At 41.4% G+C, this 26,478-nt stretch overlaps 1 protein-coding gene across 1 annotated transcript in view; it reads right to left on the bottom strand.

The window, feature by feature from the left end:
• Positions 1-26,478, bottom strand: part of LOC102928770 (usherin) — a 418,898-nt gene that overhangs the window by 353,899 nt on the left and 38,521 nt on the right. Inside the window, exons 10-11 of the mRNA XM_076548181.1 lie at positions 20,173-20,286; positions 17,886-18,047 (exon numbers count right to left, since the gene is read on the bottom strand). Coding sequence (XP_076404296.1) covers positions 17,886-18,047; positions 20,173-20,286 — 276 coding nt within the window. The remainder of the gene's footprint in view (positions 1-17,885; positions 18,048-20,172; positions 20,287-26,478) is intronic.

The following is a 26,478-nucleotide window of genomic DNA, read 5'->3' as shown; positions in this document are numbered from 1 at the left end:
TATTTTCTATTTTTTAACTTTTATTTTTATTTTAGGTACATGGATACATTTGCCTGCATGTATGTCTGTGCACAACATGCATGTGGTACCTGTGGAAGCCATCAGAGGGCATCAGATCCCCTGGAACTGGAGTTACACATGATTGTGAACTGCTGCATTCGTGCTGGGAATTAAACCCAGATCCTCTGGAAGAGCAACCAACGACTTTAACCACTAAGCCATCTCTCTGGTCCTAATGGTATAAAACATTTTCAACCCAAAATACCTTCATTTAAGATTTAACATAAAGTATGATAAGATCTGAATGATAAAAACAGAAAAATCATGTTATACAACTTCTGTGCAAACAGTAGGCGTTGTAATGTGTGATAAAAATGTTTACAAATAGGAAGAGAATATATCAAATTAAATAATGCACAAAAGCATCAAGGGAATTTAAAGAAACTGCACCTGTATATACACAAAATATAAAATAAAAGTGTGTAAGATCACATATCACAGTATTTATAATAACTTTTAGAGATAATTCAAATATTGTAATTGATTCCTTAAACAAATTATGCAGTATCATTTAAAATGTAGTACAGACACAAAGGGCATGATTTAGAGAATAATATACTAGTTTGATAATATGTTTATTTATTGTATGATCTATAGAATAGTCCAACTCCATTTTTAGGATTATAGCTGTGCACTAACCAAAGCAACTCAGGAGATTTGAAAAGCATAAGCCAAACTATAACTAGTGATTTTCTCTGGTAGGTGAAGAAGTGGAAATGTCATTTTTCCTCGTGTTTTTAAATTTTCTTTTGTATCACTTTTGTAGGTGGTAATTCTCCTCTTACCCATAGTTCTATTTTTCCCAGTATGGGTTACTCAGAGTCACCTGTAGTCTAAAGTGTGAAATGGAAGATTCCAGAAATATCAATATACACATTTAAATAACTTTTATCATAGCCTAACATTATAATTATCCTATTTATTATTAGTCTTTTTCTGATATGCTTAATTTGTAAGTTAAACTTAATCATAGGTTTTTACATATAGGAAACACAGTGCATGTAGATTGATTGAGTCTTTGGTCTCTACTGAGAGTCTGGGGACACTGGCAGTCCTTTTCTGACAGTACCAGTGTGTTGGGGGGGGGGTACCTTATGTTGAAATTGCACTTAAATGACTAACACAGTAACAAGCATGCAGCAGACATCATTTGAAAGCTGCAAAAGTCCTTACATGCAAATTCAATCTCCCCTACTTCTTTTCCAGTTACCCACTTCCTGTCCAGCAAGTAGCCCACCAACAATCGCACCCTTCCACAGACCTCCCGAGGCATCTGCACATGAACACCTTGATACACAACCATTGAGAGGGTCTGCACTTTCCTGCAAAGTGCTTTGCAAGGTGGTTTGAAGATTTTCTTCTGTGTATAGAAATTAATGGCCTTCCTTCAGCACAAACTGATTGAATCTTAAGAGAGGAAGAAGCCGCGGACTGAAAAGATTCGAGAATTTCAAAAGTGGCAGGAAATGAAATGATAAAATATCAAATTGATGATATCAGGTTACATCTCAGGGAAGTTCTCAGGAAGAAGAACACAGATTGCGATAATTTCCTGGGACATGTGTTCATCAAACCAGAAAGCTGGAAAATACAGAGCTGGGTTGGCGAAGGCCGGCTCTATTAGTGGCAGAATTTTAACAATTGAAAGTTTAACATGAACCAGATTTTCAAGCAGTAACAGGTGACATTTGGTGTTGGGTCCTCAGTCACTGTAATTTCTCCCAAGGATTGTATATTTCTTTCTTTACATTTTTTTTTTTTTAAAGTAAGCAGACCCTGTCCCTTTGGTGTTAAAGTTGGGTGCAGGATCACAGACAGACCAGAGTACTTTTCAATCTGGGTGAGTTGGGGTGGATTCCTGGTCATTGGGACACAGAGTCACAGTTTCTGATGACTGTATTTCCCAGTCTGTAGAGAAAGTCTACAAGTCACAGGAGAGAGTGAATGCTGCTACAGAAGGCTGTGAGAGAGCTGGATCTCTAGGCCTTCCATCTAAGAAAGTCAAGCCAATAGACTAAGGAGCAAGCAAATAAGCTTTGTAAAGACAGGAGTAACTGAGCAGGGCTGCTCTGAAGTGTCCCACTCTGTCATGGACAAAGTCAAATACAGCGTCAATGACAAGCTCAGTACAGACCTCCTGACTAAAGTAAACAAGCTTTCCTTGGGGCTTTATCACCCACTTTCCAACTAGAAAAAGGAACCCCAGTTTTCATTGGACATTTTTGCTTCTGTGGCACAGAGATATTATTTTAAAGACAATTTATAAAAAATATTGAGAGAGTCTTACCCATTAGGTAACCAAAGGATTCCTACAAGATCTCTCAAAACAATGAATACTTTGACAGACAAAAACCAAACCAAACCATTTGAATTGAACCTGTCTCTAATCTTTGAATTTTTACAGTACAACCAATTTCCCCTAAGAGCCCTACTGTCTGGATGCTGGGTATTTCTCTGTATCATTTACAGCGTTAGGGTTTTCATCTCCCTCTATCCACACCATTAAAGAAAGGGCACCCTGATAATCTGAAGCACAAGCTCTGTTAATCGGGGCGTTCTCCTATGGTTTGCTGAGTTTCCCAAATCGGATAGAACGACAAAGGCTCTAAGCTTAACCAGCTGTGGTTTACAGTGATGTCACCATGCTCTTTCCCGTAATCAACGTCCCCAAAACATACAGTATCTACAACAAGGTTAATGGAAATCCCCACCAAGGGCAAATACCTCAGCAGCTTGTGTCATCAGAATATGTTTAAACACTATTTAAAAGGATTTTACAATAAGAAGATTGGATGTTACACTGGTCAATGCACAGACACATAATACGACGGAGCTGTTAACAAATGACTATAATGCCTTTCTCTCTTTTTTCCATCCCACAGCCATCTGCATTGTTGGGTCCAATTAGCTTCTTGCATTTGAAGTTCAAACCAGTCCTTCTGCTCAGGGCATGGAGATGATAGTGATGTGGTCCAGCCTCCACTCTTAGGGGAATAATCTTAATGCTTTGATGTTTTTACTTCCTAAAACATTGGTGATCACATGCCCCTTTTTAAAAAAGATTTTATTTGAATTATGTGTATATGTATCTATCTGTGTATGGGTATGCATTGATACCTGCAGTGACCAGAAAAGGGTGTCAGGTCCCCTGAAGCTGGGGTGACAGACATTTATGAGCTGCCGGATATGGGTGCTGGGAACTGATCTGAGTCTCCTGGGACCCAGTGCATGCTCTTAACCACTGAGCCACCTCCTCAGCCCAAGTTCATGCTATTTTACTTCCTGAAAATCCCTCTCCATTAGCTCACGACCAAGTTTAAAACTTATCTCAATTTATCCTAGCACCTTTGACCCTTGGACTACCTCCTTTCTTCTCACTGCCGCCCAAGCCTCAGTGTATTACAACAGGCCCTGTTTGGTTTTCACAAAATGAGCATTATAACGCTGTGCATGCTGTATGTCCTGCCCCGGCTTGGGCCTGCCAACTCCTCAATGTGTAGCATCTTTCTTTGTTCTAATTTTCGGCAAGTTTCCTCATGCTGAGTGGGTTTCTACTTAGGTTTCTATCTGTTTCTAAGCGTTTCCGTAGAAAAGCTGTGAGAGACAATTCCACTGTCTCAGTCATACTGAACTTTGAACCTTAATTCATAAAGATGCTCAACGGACACTTTGTAGATTGAATTGAACAGGCAGTTTAGATCCAAACTTGAAGGAGATTTTGCATTAAGAATCTTTATCACAGTAGTAATTTTTATCATTTTCAAACCAGAACTAGGTGGTTGGGAATCATTCTCAATTTTCACCAGTGAGTGGCAAACACCATGTCATCACAATTAAATTTGTTATCGTATTCACTTCCCAAACTAAATACTGAAGTAGTTTCCATTCTTACCCTTCTACCAGGAAACAAGACATGGTCCTGCAATACCCTGTGGTAAAAAAGGATCCTGAGGGGGAATCCAGTCAACACTAATCTTCATGCAATTCCTTCCCTTTCAGTGTAGACAGAAATAATGGATTTGATGGGGTTCCTGCAAACTGGTATCTAATATACAAAACTGAGATTATCCTGGTGGGTACCGTCTAATTATGGGCCCTTTAGATAAGAATTTGTAGTCTCCTTGTATTCACAGTAATACACTGCAAGAGAGTGCTATTCCCTGTGGATTTTTTAAAACAAAGAAAACACTACACCATATATGAGCTCTGTTTTTTTTTTTTTCCTACACACACACACACACACACACACACACACACACACACACACACACACCTATAACAATCGGGATTGGTACAAGATTAATAACAGTAAAGCAGAACAGTTATAATAATATGCTACAGTCAGTAGACCCTGCTCAATTGAAGCTGTGCAGAAGGAAACTGGAGGACTCCTGCAGCATTCTTCAGATGCTGGGAGAAGAATTTGAACATCAGGGGGATTTAACACAATGAAAGTTCTCCACCACAAAGATGGAGGAGACTCTGTGAAATGACCTGGTAGTGGCCTCTAGAGTTGAGAACAGTCTTGTCTGAAACCAGGAGAGAATCAGGACCTCAGCCCTACCTCTATAGGAACATGAATTCAGAGCCTAAATGAGTCTTTCCCAGCAGGCCCAAACTCTCCGACTGCTTGAATTTGTGGGACCTGACTTAGGAACCAACTTTATGTATTCAAACTTCTGACTCTTTGCTATGTGAGATAATAAATAGGTAATGCTTAAAACTTATTACTGAATTTCCCCTACAGTTAAGATGGCTATGAGATTGAGTTCTGACTGCTGGAAAGTGATGGGCAGAAATCACCTATTCACTTCTAGGTCTGGTCCATAAAATTCTTCAACAATGATCTTTCCACATCTGTTGTACCAAGGGGGGGGTAATTTTAGAGAAAACTTAGGAGTCATATATTAAATATGGTAGACGGTGTATCTACCTAGGTCCTTGGATGGCTATGGAGGAAGGAACATCTACTTAACAAGTTCTATGTGCACTCAGAGTTGCTAAGTGAGCAAGAAACACTGTTCTCTCATGTTCCTGCAATTACAGACTTGAGTGTGTATATATATGTATACACAGATGTTTATATTATTTGAGGCTGTCTAAAGACAATGATTCAGCTCTGTGAGGAGCCAAGGAACCTAAATTCCAGTCAGAGGAAACAGGAAAGTCAAAGGCCTAGGAATGGGGAAATACTTGTCTTTCCAAGAACAAACAAACAGAAAATGCTGGTATAACATTGTAGAAATACACGAGGGTATAAGAATGATTTAAGGCCACTGAAGTAGACAAGGAAATATGTGTTATAAGGTAACATAAGGAATTTGAACTTTAAGATCAAATGTGAGGGGTGAAGGAGAATCCAATATTACATTCAGATTTTTGTTTCTAACAAAAGAATAAATAGTATTGCTATTTCCTCAGACAAAACTCAGGAAGAAAAACAAAATGTTAAGGTATGGCTAATAAAATAAATTCAATTTTGATCAAGTGTCCAATATGTATTTAGAGAGGTGTTCATGGCTAGAAGAAAAGTATCTTAGCTGATGATCAGTTCGAATGGGGATTGTACAGAGACATCATGGAGTCTTCAAAGGCTGTGAGAGAAACCAATATTTGTGAAAAAAAGAGATCATATCAGAGATTGACTATTGACAAGGAAATTAGGTTGGTGAAAGCATCACAGATACATGGAAAGAAATGTTTTAGGATCCAAGGAGGATCCTGAATTACATGGTCTCCATGTTGATTTGAATCAGGAAGAACTAAAATGTGGAAAACCCAAGTCAGACTGGTAAAGTTTAGATCCAATCCAGGCAGTCTGGATTAAACCTTTGTTTTGTAAAAGGACATGTTCAATTCCTACACTCCTGTACATGTGTTGATGTGTTCTTATATGGAAATAGAGTCTTTGAGGTTTAATATGACCTCAGCTTAATCAAGTTAAGTCAAAATCAAGGGGTTAAGTCAGTCGACTTAATCAAGTTATAAAACATAATCAAGTTAAGTGAAGGTCATAGGAGATCAGGGTAGGGCCATAAATCCAATACGGTTGCTATGTTTATAGGAAGGGAGAATGTCATGTAATGGTAGATGCAGAGATCAGAGTAAAAGGGAGAAAAAAATGAATTAGAGAAGTGAGATTTAGGGCAAGCTCAGAGGCCTACTGGAGATGAGGGGCAGCATACAGCAAAGAGCTGCCCACTGATGGGTTTACAAAGTTACTTCAGAAAAGCTCAGGAACTTGGGCTCTGACATGAGGAACACAGTTACGTCAGTCTATATTTGATAGCTTTCATCTGAATGCATTGTAATCGTGATGGCACAAGAGAGGTGATACCTTGAAAACCCTAAAAATTGTATACCTGGAAAAAGCAGGGAAGGGAAGGAAAGAAAGGATCTCAAAGACAGAGAGACTTGGGTTCAAAGAAAAGTAAGAGCCCTGCACCCAAAGCCTAGGGAATGTAGTGGAAAAATGGCAAAAAGATAAGAGCCAGAGGATCAGGGAGTCTACTATGACATGGCGTCTTCTCCATGAGACAGGGAAGATATACCCTTAACATCTCAACAATATGGTCAGCGAAACAAGATCTGCATATTGACAACATCAGTTAGAATGCCAACAGGGATGGGGAAAATCTCATAAAGCCCCATCACTAGATGAAGAGTTGTGACTGCTGAGGTCGAGATTCATCTCATGGTGACATCCTTACAAACTAATAAGCTCCAAAGATGGCCAGCAAGCAACTGGAAACCAGGATGGAGGCTGGGGCAGTCTCCATACAGACATCAGAGGCAACAGGTGCTGCTGATGCCTAGATCCTTGACATCACTCTCCAGAACTGGGACATAACCTTCTAGAAGGCACACGGTTTGTGGCACTCTTTCACATCAGCCTAGCAAAGTACCACAAGTAGTTAAAAATAAAAATTTTTGCTACTTCTTGGGTGATTAAATGAAAATTTCTAGGAAGCTACATGAACAGCCTACCTCATTAAAGCCATTTACCAAGTTTAGCATATTAATTACTTCTGAATTATGCATCAGTATTTATTTACTTCAAAATATTAATTTACTGATTCCCAGTGATTTTTTTTTCAAATTGATTCATTTTAACTCAATCCAATAAAAGTTTGTGAGATGCCAACTATGTCCTAGATGGTAGATACTACAGATGATGGAAATAAGTAATGACACAATGATTATACACAATGCCCTTAAATTTACGTTTTGAACAAATATACACTCTGTTTAAAACTGGTTTATACAGAAGAATACATTCACATGGCAAATGTGTATACAATGACTGAAGAACTCGTGAATCTAAGGAAAATGTGGGAATGGAGGTAAGCGATGTGTGTTTAACATTTTGACAGCGGCAGACAGTGCTAGACGTACAGGGTATAATTCTGATACTGTCAAAAGGAAACGAGTGAAGCTATCGGTATGACTCAATATCAGAGGGAAGATTAGGGAGAACCAGAAGGTAAATATTAATCCATGTATGCCATCAGATTTCTAAAATGTCTTTTATACCAACTTTATCGAGCACATTAAAATGGAAAATGCCAAACAACAAAATATAATTTTTAGACTCCAAGAGAAGAGAATTTAAAACATGAAATGACTTCCTCAAGACAAGAAGCAGGTTGGGGGGAGGGGGGACTGGAGTATTAGTAAAATGGCTGACACACATGCCTGAGGACCTGAGTTTGGATCCCCAGAATCTACCCAAGAGAGGTAGGTGCTGTGTGTCTATGACTACAGAGCAGTGAGGGGACAAACAGAAGGATCCCCGAAGCTCACTGGCCAGCTAGCCTAGCCCAGACAAGGAGCTATAAATCAGAGAGAGACTCTGCCTCAAAAACTTAAAGGCAGAGAACAATTGAGGCAAGATAACTGGTAGGGACCTCTACAGGCATACAGATCTGTGCATACATGTGCACCACTGCATAAACGAAACGAAAAAAAACAGGAAGGAAAGAAGGAAGAGAGGGAGGGAGGGAGGGAGGGAGGGAGGGAGGGAGGGAGGGAGCGAGGGAGGGAGGGAGAAAAAGAAAGAGCAAGTATTAGAATCCCTTTGCTAGGATAAAATTTTTCATGCTTAGGAGGAGATCGCCACATATGTAAATGTTTACATCACATGTACTCATCCATATACACACATGTATACACATATATAATTCACTGAAAGGCACACTTATTATATCCTGTATGTCCAAATAATTCTTTACCATGGTTCTCCATTATACTTTTGGCTTCAGCATTGTAAGGCCATGGTTATAACTTTCCATCACCAAACCTTCGGAGCAGTGGGTTTGGATTCTCTGAGGCTGTGCACAGGTTGGTGACTCCCTGTGCTATGTGCTGAGTGCACAGCTGAAACATCACCTGGGGTAGTTTCTAGATCAGACCAGAAAGGGGAGAATGTGGATGTCTCAGTTTACAAAATTTCAGTAGACTTCAAGAACCGATACTCCCTTAGCAACTGCCTGGGGTCAGAAGGTATTGATATGTGGGTACAATAAAGAAGACTATGGGCTGATTTACTCTCCACCTGACTTTCAAAACTGGTCAGTGAGGAAAAAATCAAGTTATACTTGATCTACTCACATTTAGCACACAACCAATCTATGCTGTTGACAGATACTACCTACTATACAAAACTGGGGGTTCTAAGGTGTTGATTGATTTGGGAAGTCATTGCACATATTACAATCAGCCAAGAATATTCATCAAGTCATATTCTTAATACACACTTTTCTGTAAGATACTGCAAGAGTTAAAATAACAAATTAAAATAATCAGCAGGCTTTATTTGTCAAGGTCTCAACAGGTCACCTTGTGTCACCAGCCCCACACTGAACTCCACTGCTCTTGTAAGTTGATGTCACCTCCAAAGGCTCTGCACAAGAATCCTTTCATAGCACTTAGAAGAAAAAAAATTCAAGTCACCACATCATGTGTGAATAAGAAAGCAGATCTTCAAATATAAATATACACATTTTATTTCCTCCCACGTCAGTGCATCGTACAATGAAGCACTTCCTCGGAAGGATGACTCTTCAGTTAGTGTTTACAGCTAAGCATGAGGGAGAGTGAAGCATTCCATACATGCTACTTCCTTTCTTTTGATCCTGTGCCACTCAATAAACATGACTCTTGGGAAGAAACCATTAACCCAAGGTGCCAAGGTATCTAGCTACCTCCTGAGAAACACTGTGGAGCTTTTGTTCACAGAGTTAATCATTTTACAAGGGGACCAGTGAAGGCTCCAGATACTTTTCACAGCCTTTTTTCCTTCCATGTATCCTCAAATTTTCTTTCAACTTTGTATAATGGAACGCCATAGTCCATGGCATAAGAGATGGTACCCTGTGACTTATGGAAGCTATTATGGTCTTATCCAACCATCTACACATGCTCTGCCTTATTAACATTCAGGCTTGGGGTTTAAGGCCCAACTCTCTGAGCAGCATTCCTACCAGTAATATGTCCAAGGAGTGCTTTTGCATTGCTGTATTCAAAACTATGAAACTGGAGCTGGGGATTCAACTCAGACACTAGAGTGTTTGCTTGGCATGCATGAGGCCCTGGTTCAATCGCCAGTTCTGAATAAGGAGTGCATGGTGGCATACAACTCTAATACCATCCCAGAGGAGGTAGAAACACGGATAGTAGGAGTCATAGGTCATTCTCAGCTACATGATGAGTTCAAGGCCAGCCTAAAGAAACTACTAGAAAGTTTTACTTTGCTACAAAGGATCTATTGTAAACCAACAGCACGAATCTATATAATGTTGCTCAAATTTGTAGAGTATTGATAAGGTTCCTTCTAACACTTGGCTAGAGGTAACTAACCTTTAAATCTGTTTTTTATTGTGTCACAAAAAATACAGCTACATCTTCAATAAATTTCTTATAGTAAGACTGAAGTGTTTGGTGACTTTTATATGTGGTACTGTTTGACCTTGACAAATAAGACCAAAGGAAAGTTGTAGTATGTTTAGTAGGTTAAGGATATAAATACTTAACTACCCAATGTTATCAGAATTTCACCCAACATTCCTTTTTCCTCTCTTAGCTTTCCTCCATCTCACCAACATTTTCAAGGTCTTGCCTCCACCCCTGCACACTACACATTTTTACATTACTTTAACCCATGGTTCACTGCATCCACCTTATTCAGAGAATCCTAGGTCCTGGGAAGATGCCACCTTCATATTAAACCATACAACTGACACAGACCCGATAGATGATGCGCCTATGGGGGTTTGGATGGAAATGCGCCCTATAGGCTCATTTAAAGACTTGGTCCCCAGTTGGCATTGCTGTTTTGAGTGGCTTGGGAGATGTGGCCTTGTTGGAGAAGTACGGCACTGGAGGTGGGCTTTGAGAGCCATTTCTGGTTGTTCCCTTTACTTGGTGCTTGACATTCAAGATGTGAGCTGTCAGAGCATCCTGCTCCAGCTACCATGTCCACTATCTACTGCCATGCTGTCCCAATCATCATGGATTCTTCTCCTTCTGGCATTGTAAGCCAAAGCAAACTCTTCAAAAGTTGTCTTGGCCACAGTGTTTTATCACAGTAGAAGTATCTATGACTTGGGCCTGAGCAAGCACACACATTATCACTGATATCAGGTATCTTTACCTCTTTTAAAAAATATCCTCCTTGCCATTTCCCCATCAGCAGTCTAGAAATCATCAACAACAATAGCTCAGGTCATCTCAACGCCAAACCACCTCAGGTGTCAGAAGAACTGTTTTGAAGTTTCATTCTCCCTGCTTCCAGGGTAGCATGACTCTCAGCAACTTTCTGGCTAGTTTGCTGAACATCCTTCCAACTTCCACCACCATGCTGCTCCTGTCCTTCAAAGCTCTGTGGGCTTCTCTGAAACATTCCTATAAACTTCTTAAAGATTGCCTGTTTCTGGTAGGGTGCCCCTCTACAATGAGAATGATCTGGTTGGCTACCGCTTGGATAGTCATCATCCATCAGTATGCTATCCAGCCTTAACTTAAGCAGTCCCAGGATGCTGAAGACTCTCACAGTGGCTTCTATTTCCACCTAGTCATGGATGTATGACAACACACACACACACACACACACACACACACACACACACACACACACACATACATCTAAGTGGCTCACTATAGTATAGCCCTGCTAGCATTATCAGCAGTGGTTCTTCAATCTTTTGATAATGCTTTTAATCAGAAGTTTTAAAAACACAATTGCTTTTAACTCAAAATTCTTTAAAAAAATCTGTCATGGGACAGAAATAAGAGATTAATGGATATCTTGCAGGAAAGATAAATGGCACCACCAGAATACCACAAAACTGGGGGAAAAATTAATTGAACCCTTACTTTTGATAAATATTTATTTTTTGCAGAAGAAAAATGCATACTAGTTCAAGCTGTCATTACACTAACCTACATCCTATTTTTCATATTATTAGTAATACATAATGTGGTAGTTTATATTCAAAAATAAAACTAGAATGTATATACCTCATGTATTTATCCAGAAATACACCAAGGTTACTATGGTTACGAAAAATCCATTACCTTTGAATATGGAATGAAAAAGTTTGACTTAAAGTGTGTGCTATTTATTATAGCAAACATCAACAGCCTTCGGGAGGTTCCCTAACTGGACTCATTCTTCACTGTCAGAACTGACCCAGTGTACTACAAGCTTATGGCCTATGCAAGGCAAAAATTCGAACTGTGCGCATTTTTAAATATAGTTTGTACTGACCCAAGGAGCAGCAAGGCATCTGACTTTTAATGCTTCATATTTAAGAGGGAGAAGAAAAAACATTCAGAGCACACAGAGGGTAAGTGGCTACTGGCTGAAATGCCCCGCTTCAACCTCCATCCCCCTTGCCAGCCAGGCCCCTTCCCTACACACTGTGGGAGGGTGTCTGTTCACCTGAAGACCATAAGAGAAGCCACAGACAAGTAGAGGTGGGAGGGGCAAATGTTGGCACTTTGAACAGTTAGGAAGGGGCTTTACATCGTGTTATGAATGGAGTTTTTAAACAGTTAAGAGCAAAGGAGTTTAAAGTGCCATTGACCCTGGACAAGAAAACATCATGAACCATTGTTCTTGACGAAATTTCAAATTTGTTCCTTGCCCCATTAAAGTTTCTGCTCCTCAAGAGTAATTGGATATTTTGAGGTAAAGCACAAATGTCTAATAATCATTCAGAAATGCAGTTGGTAGAACCAGAAGTTACAAATGAAAATAAATGTCAAATATTTTTTGTTAGTAAAAATCTCAAAAATTTGAAAGTGATATTCACTGCTGATTTCTCTGGCGGTCAAGGGACAATGTAGACGAACAAGTTTGCAAAAGTAAAAGCCAAAGGAAAGACATAAAAATGGGAGAGGAGGAGGAAGGAAGCCGGTTAGGCAGCAGGGGGTGAGGAAGAGCGAGATAATTGTATAGAAGTATAAAATTGTCCAAAAAGTTAATGACCTTTGATTCACTTTTCCCCTTTTAAAACACAGCAGATCAATATTTACATATAGTATTTATCACAACATTTTTTAAAAAGACAAATGTTTATATGCTTGTATGTGTTCATATAAATCTCCTAGATGAAGTATGTTATTAAAATATTCTGAAACGGTGAAAGACAGCTGCCTCAGTGGATAAGAGTGCTTGTTGCTCTTTCAAAGGACCTGGGTTCAATTCCCAGCACCTACATGATGGCTTGAAACCATCTGTAAGTTCCAGGGGATCCACCACCCTCTTCTGACAGCCTCACATGCCAGGCATGTACTTTAGTACCATGTAGACCCTCATTTAATTTGGTTTACCCAATTACTGACTTTCTTGGTCTGGCTATGCCTCAGTTTTGCTAACTAAAAGATTAGAGAAATATAAAGTGTCCTTCCTCATGTCTTCAGGAGCTATTTTGTTGTTATTGCTTGTTTTTTTTTTGTTTTGTTTTGTTTTGTTTTTTTGAGACAGGGTTTCTCTGTGTAGCTTTGTGCCTTTCCTGGATCTCCCTCTGTAGACCAGACTGGTCTGGAACTCACAAAGATCCGCCTACCTCTGCCTCCCGAGTGCTGGGATTAAAGGTGTGTGCCACCACTGCTTGGCTGTTTTTAGTTTTGGTTGAAGAAATTTTGTCAGTTATTGGTGATGTTTGCTTCTTGGTTCCATTTTTTTAATACTCTTTCAACATGTTACCCTAAGGTAGTGGTTATTGTTGATCATGAGGTGTGCTTTTTGTATGCAGCCAAAAGTGTGCTACTCTATAAGATGAAACTCATTCCTGACAGCATTATCAGGTGAAGAACCTATAGCAAGACAGGTCACAGGCCCTAGGGGAACCTTTCACTACTGACTTGCTATATGGACGTAGCATTAAACCAACTTCTAATGACCTATCATTGTACCCACAGATCAGTGCATCTCTCATACTGTACCTGAGAAGCCTCTACCTGCAGATGGTGAGTCACAGAGTGACCTACAGCTGGCCACAGTGCAGAAAATAAGAGACTGTATAATGCTCAGCCCTAATGGGACATATATACTTCACCCCTCCTCCCAAGGCTCAGAAATCATTTTTGAAGAAAGGAGAGAAAGAACATAATAGCCAGAGGTGGTAGATGCCTACAAGAAAACATCTTCTGGACACAGAAGAGACTCTGTGCACACATGAACCCATAAGGATTTCACAGCATGCACAAGGCCTGTGCAAGCCCAAGCCAGATAAAATCATATCATAGAGAGGGGAGCTGGGCATACTACTCTACCCCAAGCCAAATAGTTATTGGCAACTGATAGCTTCTGGGACAGGAAGAGACCGTTTTCTCTAAGAGAGTGTGCTCTGCTTAGTAGACCACATTCCAATAGAAGACCACACATCCAAGAACATTTGAACAGCAAAAGTTGTTTTTGAAGGTTTACAAAAGATACAGAGAGTGATTCACAGATTTGGGTGGGTAGGGAAGAGTGGATGCATCAGGGAAGAGAAGGGAGAGGAGAACGAATGTGATTAAGACAGGTATGACATTCTCAAAGAACTAACCAAAATAAATGTTAAAAAAATTAGAAGAATCAGATTCATCTTCTAGTCTGACCTTTAGCACAAGTCATGGCTCCTCTCCATAGTGAACAATACTAAAGCCTCAGAATTCTTCCAATCTGAAGCTGTTCAGTGGCAACAGCATGAACTAAAGCTGTTTGTGAGGAAGAGACAGAAAAATGCCATTGGTGACACTGGAGATATCATTCTTTAAAACCTTACACAGAGTGAAACCACTAAGGAACTTGTTCCTAGAGAAGGCAGCTGTGAACATGTGAAAGGAGTGTGTACAGGGCACACAGGGCGCCTGTTGAACTGGTCCACTGTGATAACATTTCCAAAGTCTCCCACTGCAGGTCTGCCAGCCGACCCACTCTGCTGGTGTTTCATTCCAAAAGTTACAGAAGGCAGCATGATTTTGCAGGTGGTATTAGAAACTGGTGTGGGCTCTTCAGCTCTCGACTCTTCACATGGCTTTTCTTCTGGCTTCGAAAAATGTCACCGGATGATAGCCTAGCATGTCTACAAAATATTCCCAGCCCATAGCAGCTCATGTGCCATCAGCTGAGCCACTCTGTGTGAACCAAACCATGCTGTTGCACATGAATCTTAAACGTTTGATGTCTGACTGAACACCCCCCTCCTTTTATTCCCTAGTCCTATGTATCTACTCTCCATTAGTTCCACCTTCATACTTCCTCCTCTTCTTTTTTCATTTGCAATGGGTCCACTTGCCATCTAGTTTAGCCTCAAACTCAGCTGACCTTGAATGTCTGACCCCCGTGCTTCTATCCCCTTCTTGTAAGAATTTCAGGTGCATACCAGAACTCCTGGTTGAAGTGGTGCTGGGAATTGAGCCCAGAACCATCATCAGCTCATCAGGCAAGCACTTTAACCAACCGAACCACAGTCCTTCCCATCTACTTTATTCCCAAGAGTCAGGCAACTACTCCCTCATTCCTCCAACACTGCTGAGTTGTTACCCAGTCTGCACTAGGTTTTGGACACACAGTAATGAACAAAACAGACACACTCATATCCTCTTGCACTTACAATTTAGGAGGAGAAAAAGGAATTATTCAAGATAATAGGGGGGGAAAAACCTACAAAAACTTTTTAAAAAACCATTGAGGGGGCTATAAAGGTATTTGTTAGCTCAGGAATCATGAGAAGGGTTCCTTCAGGGAATGACTCTTAGGGACAGAATGTTTGGTTTCCCTTTATGAGCAACAGTATATTTTGCTCCTGAAAGAGTACCCTGTGCATTAATACATGTATAAAATTCTCTGGTGTGTTTTAACAATCATCATTTATGAAACATTTTCTGTTGTCTATATATGCCAATTGAAATAATGTCATCAGTTCAATCTTTTAATATAAAAAATGATTTATTTATCATTATTTTATGCATGTAAGTTGCATGTGCGTATACCATGTGTGTGCCTGGTGCCAGAGGAAGAAGGTACCTTGGATTTTGAGTCATAGATTGTTGTAAGCAGCATGTGGGTGCTGAGAGAACTGAACCAGGTCTTCTTCGAGAGCAGCCAGTGCTTTTAACTGCTAAGCCATCTCTCCAGCACCATCATCAACTCAACTTTATGATTATTCCTTTATTTAGTTTGTACTATGAAGTCTGTATCTTAAAGGAAATGATAATTGTGCCTTTTTTTCTTATAAGTCTTTTTGAGACAGGGTCTCCAGACACATAGCCCAGGGAGGCCTCAAACTTACCACATAAGATACTGGCCTTGAATCTCAATCCCTCTCCTTGAGCTTTCCAAGGACTATAGGCAAAGACCTGGCTAATAATTACAACTTTGCCCTACAAGAAGAAACAACGTGTTCTATGTTTTCTATTGTCTAATTCCTTCAAAATGTTCAAATGTCATTATTCCCACTGTATTAGTTCCTTTTCTCATTCTGGGACAGAATTCTTGATAAAAGAGTCTTAAGGAAGAAAGGGTATATCTTGGATCATTGCTAGGGGTGGATAGGTCACCACCATAGGGGAGGTGTGGAAGTACAGGGTGGACAGGTCACCACTGCAGGGGAGGCATGGAAGAAGAAATGTCAGGCAGCTTGTGCTGACATCAGAAAACAGAGAGGAAGGCAGGAGTTCATCTGGCTTTTTCCTCTCTTGTTTTTTATTGAGTCTGGGGTGTCCACCTATGGAACACACATACCTACATTCATGTTGGTTTTTCCTCTCTCAGTTAAATCTCTCCTCAAGCCTTCACAGATACACCTAGCACTGTGTTGCCTAGGCGATTCTAAATCCAGTCAAGCTGACAGTGGAGATTCCCCATCATGCTCTTGTTGTAGATTCAGGAATTAAGATTCAGAGAAGATATCATGTAAGTCCATGGTCTTCAACTAGCTAGAATGCTTAGGCCAGATATCACATAAACCCATAGTGTTCAACTAGCTAGAATGCTTAGGTCAGTACCAATGTCTGTGGCTCACAGCCTATGCAACTTTGATCTGGTCACACCTCAGTTTCCTTCCCTGTAAAGTGGGGACAGCATTTACCTTGTGAAACAAACATCACAGATGTCCATCTAATCCTGAATGAAATACAAAGGTCGTAGTTCTTGTCCACTTTATAGTCTCAGAATAAAGAGGAGACAAACACATAAAGGAGACTACAACTGCCCAGCAGTGCCTTGCGCTGCTCTCTGAATGTGTTCCTGGGAAGCCAGGGTCAGCAGGAAAGGAGGCACATGCTGATTTGCTTTGTCATCTTAGTACTGGGCATTCATGTGAATGAGTGAACCCTTGAATAATTAATTCTACCTTTGACTCTAACTCGTTATAACCTTTCACAAAGCCTTAGTATCTCTAGGACTCAGTTTTCAAATCAATCAACAAGTAAGTAATTCTGTGTCCCGGGGAGTCCGGCATAGCACATGCAACAATAGAAACATATAACTAGCATGAGCAAATAGCATGTGGCCTAAAAACACCGCAAATACCAGATGGCATTAGCATTGAGAGATCTTTTGGCAATTTCATTTTGCTTAGGTGTCATGTAATCTGGACCTATATGTTCCTTCTCAAATGGTTTAATATTTGTACTGCACTGAGTCATTTTTCTACATCTTCAATTATTTCTCATGCAGGCAGATTTCAAATAGTTAGTCACATGACCATGGGGCTCTTTCAGGATGTCACCAGTTTAGTCAGCTCACAGAGCCCATGTGCATGGAAGCTACACTGACAGTTGGCCTCAAACACCTGGTCTGTGGCATCCAGAAAGGTCTGGGCTAGTACAGTCCCAAGGTTCCCTTGATGCTGTGGGATGTCTTTCTGTACGTTGTGAACATATGCTGTTCCCATTGGTTAGTAAATAAAGCTGCATTGGCCTATGGCAGGGCAGGATGGAGCCAGCTGGGAAAATCCAAGAGAGATAATGAGAAGAGAGAGGAGAGTGGGAAAAGACGCTGAACTGCCGTCCAAGAAGCAACATGTAATGGGACACAGGTAAAGCCACGGTCACGCGGCAAAATATAGATGAATAGAAATGGGTTAAGATTAAAGCTAGCTAGCAAAAAGCCTGCCATAGGCCAAACAGTTGGTAATTAATATTAACCTCTGAGTGATTGTTTTACAAGCAGCTGCAGGACCGTGGGGCCAGGTGGGACCGGAGAAATTTCCAACTACACCTTGATGTCTCAAGGAGGCAAAATTCACTCACCCGATTCAGACACATTTATGCAGTGCTCATCTAGAAAACACATTTATGAATCTATTACCTGGTCATAACAGAAGGCCCACCTGTGACTGTGTAGTTCTGTCCCTTGCCTGTGTAGACCAGCCTCCCATCCACGTATAAGGAGTACCGAGTAATAATCCCATTTGCTTGTTTGGGTGGACTCCAGGATAATGACAGGGAATCAGGAAAGGACAAGGCCACTGGTGTCTGAACTTCTTGAGGTGCTGTGGGAAAATAAAATAGTCTAATTTTAGTTTACTTTTCTAAGTAAAACTTTTCAGACCCAAACCAATAAATCACGGGCTAAAACTGTAGTCCCATGCATGGAGGTGTTTCTGACTCACAGGCAGCTTGTCAGTAATTGCTTTAGGAACAGCGCTAAATAACTGTCCTGAATTCCTGAGAATTTGCATCTGTGATGGATGGGGAGTCCTTACTCTAGTTCCCTTGACTGACGTTTGTGTTACTTCATCAAAAGTATTGTTAACCCATCATGTCCTCGTGGGGCTGAACCTGTTAAAGCAGATGAAACAATGTGCGCTGGCCTGGCAGTGCACAGGATTTGAAATGAGCAACATGGTGAGTGTTTCCTAACTGGGATGTTCTAAAAACTGTCCACCTACAGGAATGGCCAGAACATGGACAGTTGAATCAATTGTATACTGAAACCACACTGTAGTTGTTGAAAAAAAGCTTATTTTCACACTAGCCAATAAATTGAAATCACAGAAAAAAAAAAAAAACAGAGCAAAACTAAAACTATCCAGAAACAGAAATATCATTCTGTATATTAGACATGGCTCCTTGGAAAAGAGATTTGGGGATTATACACATCATGACAAGGGGACTGAGGCAGATGAGCGGACAATTGCTTGGTAAAATGGTTGTGAAATAGGTGTGAGGGGTACCAGGCAAAGTCTAGACAAGAGGGTGGAGAGGAAGCAGCATGAACGTTTCTAGATGAAGGTTGGCAGAAATGAGTCCAAATCAGGATGACAATGGTGTGCCCCAGAAGACACAAGCTCACACTGAGAGAAACAACGCCATTTCAGTAGATTAGATTGGGATGGTGTTGAGAAAGGATGATGATGTTTCCCTGACGGCCCAGATGACCAGATGAGGGAGTGGGCTTTGGTCCATAGCAGGCATAAAATAGAGAATCAAGGGTCTCAAGAGGGATTTTACAAAATCCTGTATCTCATCACCATGTCATCATATTGGCTTCTGCCTGCCTTCTCTCTCTCTGCGTGGTTCTCTTTTTAACACATTTCCTATGCAAATAGTGTTTGCAAAAAGATGTAGAAGGTGAAAGGGGCACAAAGGAGGTTTTAGGAAAGCATGTATACTAGGAGGGAGGAAGAGAGAGAGGGAAGAGAGGGAGGGAGGGGGAGAAGAAAGAGAGAAAGAGAGGGAGGGAGGAAGAGGGAGATGGAGGGAGGGAGAGAGAGATAGAGAAAGGGAGAGCGGGAGGGAAGGAAGGAAAGAGATAGAGGCAGAGAGAGAGAGAGAGAGAGAGAGAGAGAGAGAGAGAGAGAGAGAGAGAGAGAGAGAGAGAGAGAGAGAGAGAGGCCAAGCAAGCATGTGTTGCTGGCTGACTTTTACTGTAAAGAGCAGGCTTTCAAATCTAAATAACTTTCCTACTAGACAGCTCACAGGAGAAAGAAATACAAAGTGACCGCTCTTTTAGCATTCTGAGAGCTGGTATTTCCTAAAGAGATGTGTTTGGAGTCCTGGGATGTTTTCTCTTCCCCACTGCCATCCTAATGTATGTTTTCTGAAACATTAATTTAGACCAACCGTTTGCACATCCCAGGTACAACAGAAGTGAGCCTCAAGTAGGGAGGCACAAGTGATGGATCGTGCCTCAACTGGCATCTGGAGGCTCTGCACTCCTGGAATCATTGTTGCCCATGCTGGTGTTTAGCAGTTAAAAGAGACCATGGAAATCAACCGTTTGATTCTCAATTTCATACTGTGCCATACAATCAATTCTTTTTAGTCAGACTGTCTCTAGATTTACTTCTGAGCCATAGTAAAATGAGGAAGCTTTCATTAATCTTTCAGATGCTTCATATTAATGACAAGGCTCTTGCATGAACAATGTAACAGCAATTAAAAAGCCCATTAATCTGCATTACAGCTATTAAAGATGCATGTCATTAAAGGCTATGGAGTTTGATTCATTTTCGCACCCCCCCAAAAAATGGGAGCAATTATGGCCTGGCAATGCACTTTGTCATCAAATTAGGTCGGGGTTTTCCAGCAAATGGCCTCGCAGCATTTAGCTCTTCTCCTATTTTATTATTCATGACTGAAATGTGGAAGTCAAGACCTTTGAAATTACTTTACCTTCTTGTGGAGTAGAGATGCTCAAAGCATGTGAGCTCTCGGTACAGCCCGCCTGAGAACAAGCAGTCAGAGTTACGGCATAGCTCTGGAAGGGACGCAGTCCTGCCAGTACGCCTAAGATAAAAGGGGGACACAAAAGGTTTGTAAGTTTGCTGTAGTGTCTACAAAGAACTCCCTGTGAGCATGTGTGTGTGTGTGTGTGTGTGTGTGTGTGTGTGTGTGTGTGTGTGTGTGTGAAGAGTGAGAGAGATGCAGAGAAAAAGAACAAGGCACAGAGAGATACAGTGACAGAGAGGTGCAAAGCCACAATCCATAGCTTTCATTTGCTTTTTCACGTAACCAGTGAGAAAACATTTGCTGAGTATAGAAGAGGGTAACTCATGAACAAAAGCACGACACCCACTCTGCCATGACAGCACTAAAAAGTGTTTGATGCTCATGATGCAGAGCGCCCATACTTGTATAATGTGTGGGACTTCATTACAGGGCCTGGACCTCCCACAGAAACACTAACCATTTAATTTGCTTGAACCTGGCATTTTTCAAACCTTTTAACTAAGGAGCCCTCGTGCCGTGTTTGTGAACACACTTTAGAAAATGCTCCTCCCAAGAGGGGCTCCATTATTTCCTTGGTAGGATACACCGAGACAAATTGTTTGTGTGGTAAACAAGAAGTATGCAAATTCACACAATGGAACAATTAGCAAATTGGATAATTATGCTTTTGTACTTCTACTTGTGAAGTTATTAGTTTATTTAATTAAGACACCTGTCTCAAATGGAAGCATCACATAGGGAGGTATTGAATTAACCAGGCTTCACGGGAGACATGTAAGATTTGTTCAGCAATTGAAAGTACCCAGACATGAAAACATCTTTTGCCTACTGATGTCCATAACCAAAGAGAGACTCTTTAATTCATAGGCGAATCCTATGAATTAAAGAAGTTTCAGACATATAATGTAAATATTTTCTCTGGTTTTTTCCTACTGAACAAGCTTTGATCTGAATGGTAGAGTGTTATCATTCTTACAAAAAAAGTAGTCCACTCGTTATGTCCCTCATTGATTAAGCCTTCAGCAACCCAGAGAACACATTACTGTCTCAAGGTAGCAATACTGGTGAGAGATTTCACCCTTTAAGCACTTTATTATTTGTATTTATACATTCATGTGTGTGTGTGTACATGTGTGCATGTGGTTTGTGTGCATGTGTGTTTGTGTATATGTGTGCGCATGTGTGTTTGTATATTGTGTGCACATGTATGTGTGCTTGTGAAGGTCAGCGGTCTTAGCTGTTCTCACCTTGATTTTTGAAAAAAGGTTTCTCATTTATCTGAACTTGCCAATTAGGTTGGACTACCTGGCCAAGGACCCTCAAACCACTCCCACCCCACATCTCAGCCTCCCCAGCTCGGGATTACAAATGTGTGCATGCCACTGCTGAGTTACGTCCTCAGCCTGAGTCAAGTACAAATGTCAACAGATGTGCATCTGTGTCCATCCTCCCCACAGAGGATTTAGTGACTGGAAAGAATGAAAAGAAGGGATGAGCAAAGACAGTAAGCTGTGGTTTGCTCTCACTTCTCATCCTTACCCATGATCCTTAGTGTTCTCCTGTCTTCACCTCAGTGGCTACACAGGTATCTCCCTACAGTGCGCCTACGGCAAAATACTCAACCACCTGGCACCCTCTTCGCAGTCTGTGGCCAAAGGCAGCAAGCTAGAGAGTGCGCACGCACGCACGCACGCACGCACGCACGCACGCACACCCCCCCCCCCCCCCACACACACACTGTGTTACATGCTGGGGTCTTCCTAATTTTGAAGCTACTCTGTAGCACAGCCTCTGCTTTCCCTCTCTCTTTCACACCTGCCATTGGGACTGCCATTTCCTCTTGCATATCTCAGTATCCATGATCCCTGTTCTGAGTTCTGTATTTTCAAGAAGTTGCCTCTCAATCCATCCATGCCAACACACTCTTACATTCATCCGTATCATGCAGCAAGGAGCCGGAGGGTTGCTCAGGTCGGGATGCCTGGGCATGAAGCTGCATGGGCCTAAGAGAGCTGCTCAGACTTCTGTGCCTTCATCTTCACAAATCTACATGGATAATAATCTCTGTCTTGAAGAAGAGGCCCCAAGAGTGGCGTGTGTGGCGGGACGGCGTGGTATGTACCTCACACGTTTACTATCACAATTTAGCACTCCAGGCACGTAGCACCTCAAGCACACACACAGCTATTTGCACAGACAATCCTAGTGCAGATGGTTTTCGTCTAACTCACACTGTGGCTGCAGCTCACCTCCTGCCTCCATCACCTCTGAAGGAGTTTAATCTTTCAAGGATGAGTCATTGTCTCTTAAATCCCAAACCCAGCAAGCCAGCTGTAGTCACTCCTGCACTTACTGGTCATGGGCTCCCTCTGTGGCCCTGGTGCCACTGGAGTGCCCTGAGCTGTTTGTTTAACTTCGGACAGCTTGTCTCTTTCCTGGATTCACTCCGAATATTCCCAGAGTCCTTTAAGGGCCTGCTGTTGTACTGGACTGGCTCTTCATGCCTCTTTTTCTTTTTCTTTTTGACCTGGTCTATGAGGCCTCATCCTGGAGAGAGCCTCTGACTCTGAAAACTTCTCATCACTCTAGTGTTCTGATGCTGCAGGGTGAGCATCCTCACATGGCATCCCATGGGCATGTCCCACTCAATCTGCCTCAATCCGCTGATAACACGGATACATTTGTCCATTTCTTTTTCTTTGCCGTGCTTGGGGTGGGACTCGGGATGTAAGCATCCCATGCAACTGTTGTTTCACAGAACTACACCTCTAAGTCTTTATTTCCTTATTTCTCAAAGGTTTATGTTTCTTTTAAATTGTGTTTCTGCATGCATTTCTGCACGGAAATATGTTCACAAGTGTGCAGGTGCCTGTGGAGGCCAGATGAAGGGGTCTGATCCTTCGAGGATGGAGTTGTAGGCTGTTGTGAGCCACACCCACCATGAGTTCTGGGAACTGAAGTAAGCAAGAGGTGTGTATGGTCTTAACCACTGATCCATCTTTCCAGCCTTAGGTTTTCATAGTTTATGGAGTATGTGCATAGTAGTTTATTCATGTTCACATGTTTGTGCATGGTATGTGAGTGTGTGTGGAAGCCAGACGTTGATGTGAGGCAGTTTAGTCGATCATTTTTAACCTAATCTATGGAAACAGGCTATCTTACTTGAACCGTAGCTTGCTGACTCAGCAGTCTAGTTAACCAGGCTGCCCTTCAAGATCTCATTCCCACATCCTGACCACTGAGATCCCACACAGGTGGGCTGCTGCACCCGTCTGACATTTACCTGGGTGCTAGAGATCTGAACTCAGATATTCATACTCATGTGGCGAGCAGCTCTTTACCACTGAGCCATCTCTCCATCTCCCTAGTTCCTGTTTCCCACTTCTTAGTACCTCTATTATGATATACAAATCCTAGTCTCAAAATGAAAACATCATCATAAAATATGTCTTGGCATTTCTAGCTTTACCACATTTTTGACTCATCCTTGCTGTTGGGAAGTGCAGCTCTTCTCTGAGTGTCTGTAGGGCATAACTTACATGGATGAATTGGTATACTACCAAACCAATAGGAAGTGGGTCAGGCCCCAGAGAATGAAACTTATATTGCCAACATGAGCAAGGTACACTGGGATACAAAGCAACATATGCATCACATAAATCATGTAACATGTGACAAAAGAGGTCTCTCACAGATGAACATCATTAGTGGAGACATAGGGACATTGATTCAGAGAAGACATAAGGTTGCATCCTGGCTGGTGATATAAAACCCTTCATGGGAATATCTTTTAGGAATTAAGGTACCATCATCACGGGGAACTGCAGATGCTTGACCTTATGCAAGGATATATTGAGATACTGTCTCCTCAGATCATAACTGAAGTACTGTGGTGGAACTTCAGACATTCTATCAGCTTTTCAGGAAAGGTTCACACAGTCAGGGAGGATCACATGAAACCGGACCACAGAGGGAGCGTTAGTGTTTTGCTAGGCTTAGCTTATTTCCATTTGATAAGTCTCTTTGCATATATGTTGTTCCAGTTCCATCCTGTTGCTGTGACAAACACTGTGACCAAAAGTTTTTCAGGGAAGAATGATTTATTTCAACTTGCAGGTCACAGTCCGTCACTGACTGCAGTCAGGTCAGGAACTCAAAGCAGAAACCATGAAGAAAGCAAGCTGCATGATGGGTAGGCAGACTCAAGATTACCTTACACAGCCCACACCACCACGGCCACCACTCTGCCCCTGCCCAGGGCATGGTGCTGCCCACAGTGGGCTGGATCCTCCCACATCAATTAGCAACTAAGATAGTCCACATCAAATACGCTCACCAGCCAAACCAATTCAGGCAATCCCTCCATCAAGGCTTTCCTTTCAGATGACTCTAAGTTGAGTCCAGTTGACAAAGCTAAGCAGAACATACATGGGTCATGAAATTCCTACACTAAGCCTCCTCTTTACTTAAGGGCCTCATCACACAGCAGTAAAGTTTCCTTAGAGTGTGCAGGCATGAGAATTTAGAAGACACACTCTACTCCAGGCTTACAGGAGGCCTATTTAATCAAAGAAAAAAAATAAAGGATAGTCATTTTTAACCTCTCAGCAAAATACTTTCTCCAGCTTTATGCTTTGCCAGAGAGGTTTACCAAATTGTATTATATTTCCTAGAAAAGTTTGGAGACCTTAAAGGACAGTGAGGAGAAAGTAGATCATTCCTCAGCCCATTTATCAAAGCACACATGCTTCCTGTTTCAAGCAGGTAAGACAATAATAACTACTAAGAATGGAAGCTCCAAAATGGAGAACAGGGAGGAAAAACAGAGAGGAGAAGAGAGCTGAATTTTGGGAGTTTGCCAACTTTGGATCCCTGGTGGAAAGTTTGCATGATTTCTAAATCACACTTTTAAAAAATGTGCTACCCTTTTCTAGGTTGGAGTGCATTTCTTTCCTAACTCCAAGGGGGATTTGTCTATTACATTGCATTTCCAAGATGCAAAGTGTCTGTCAAAGTGTCTAAATAACTTTCCCCAAATATAGACTAGGAACTTCAGAAAGAGGCACAGGGTGACCAGTCAGTGCTTCCTGCTTTCTTCTCTGGTTACCGTTAAGTATGAAGTCACAAAGAAAGACTGCTCATCCATGTTGCCATCGTACTGTCTGGGACAGGAGGTTGATTGCCTTTGCTCTAGTGTGGGGAACTTACCTGGATGGATTAAAGTTGATGCCTATAAAAAGTTATACTATTGACAAAGGCAAAATGCCTCTCAAAGTTTAAGTAGTCCATATTGAATACAGCCTTGTTGATCCTTAAGTGATTTCCCAAGTCTTGCTTTGAGTGTCAAGGTAAATAATTATGTTGTCTCCAGGGTAAAACAGAGTGTTATCTTGATAATTGACCCTCAAAAAATTACTTATCAATATTTTTTTCCTTCAGCCTCTAGTGAAGATGATTGAGAAGAGAACTTATTTTTATAATGTTTTTGATACAAGAGATGTTAAAGCTAGCAGGACTACAGTGATGGTAGCCACACACAGATTCATGCAGAAGCAGTGTCTGCAGACATGTGTGCATGGAGGCATTCATGTGATCCAGACCTGTGAGTCTCAGATGGCAGGAAGTGTCCTGGTTTTGTAGTGATAGCCCATTCTGACCAAAAGCAAGTTAGGGTCGGAAAGGTGTTTTTAAGCTTGCATTTCCAGGCCACAGTTCACCATTGAAAGAAGTCAAGGCATGAACTCAAGGCAAGAACTTGAAGACAGGCCTGCTTGCTATTCTATACAGACTCCAACAAACTCACTTCACAGCCAAAGAAGTGCAAGAGAAACAGAAAGGATGCTCTTTGCTAGCTGGGTTGCAGACCAACTTACACTTTGCCATCATTCTTATGTAGTCTGTTACCACCTGCTTAGGAATTATACTGCCCACAGTGGGCATGGCTGTCCGACAGTAATTAACAATCAAAACAAGCCCCACAGACATGCCTACAGGCTAATCTGATCTAGACAATTCTTCAGTTGACACTATTCTCTCAGATGAATCTAGGCTGTTAAATTGACAATTAGATCCTAGCCGGACAGGTGGCCTCTAAGTAAAGGCAAATTTGTAAAGGACAATTACAAAATGTTTGCTTCACTATCATCATTTAACAAAATACCAAGTAATGCAGAGTAGGACAGAGTTACAAAGAATGCTAGAGAGAAAATGTCCACAGAGAAATGGGCCAGCTCTTTATGACAACCAAGA

This window comes from Peromyscus maniculatus, chromosome 11 (genome assembly GCF_049852395.1).
Source record: "Peromyscus maniculatus bairdii isolate BWxNUB_F1_BW_parent chromosome 11, HU_Pman_BW_mat_3.1, whole genome shotgun sequence".
NCBI classification, from domain to species: Eukaryota; Metazoa; Chordata; class Mammalia; order Rodentia; family Cricetidae; genus Peromyscus; species Peromyscus maniculatus.
The sequence above is the reverse complement of the archived record's forward strand: the minus strand, read 5'-3'. Positions and strand labels throughout refer to the sequence as shown.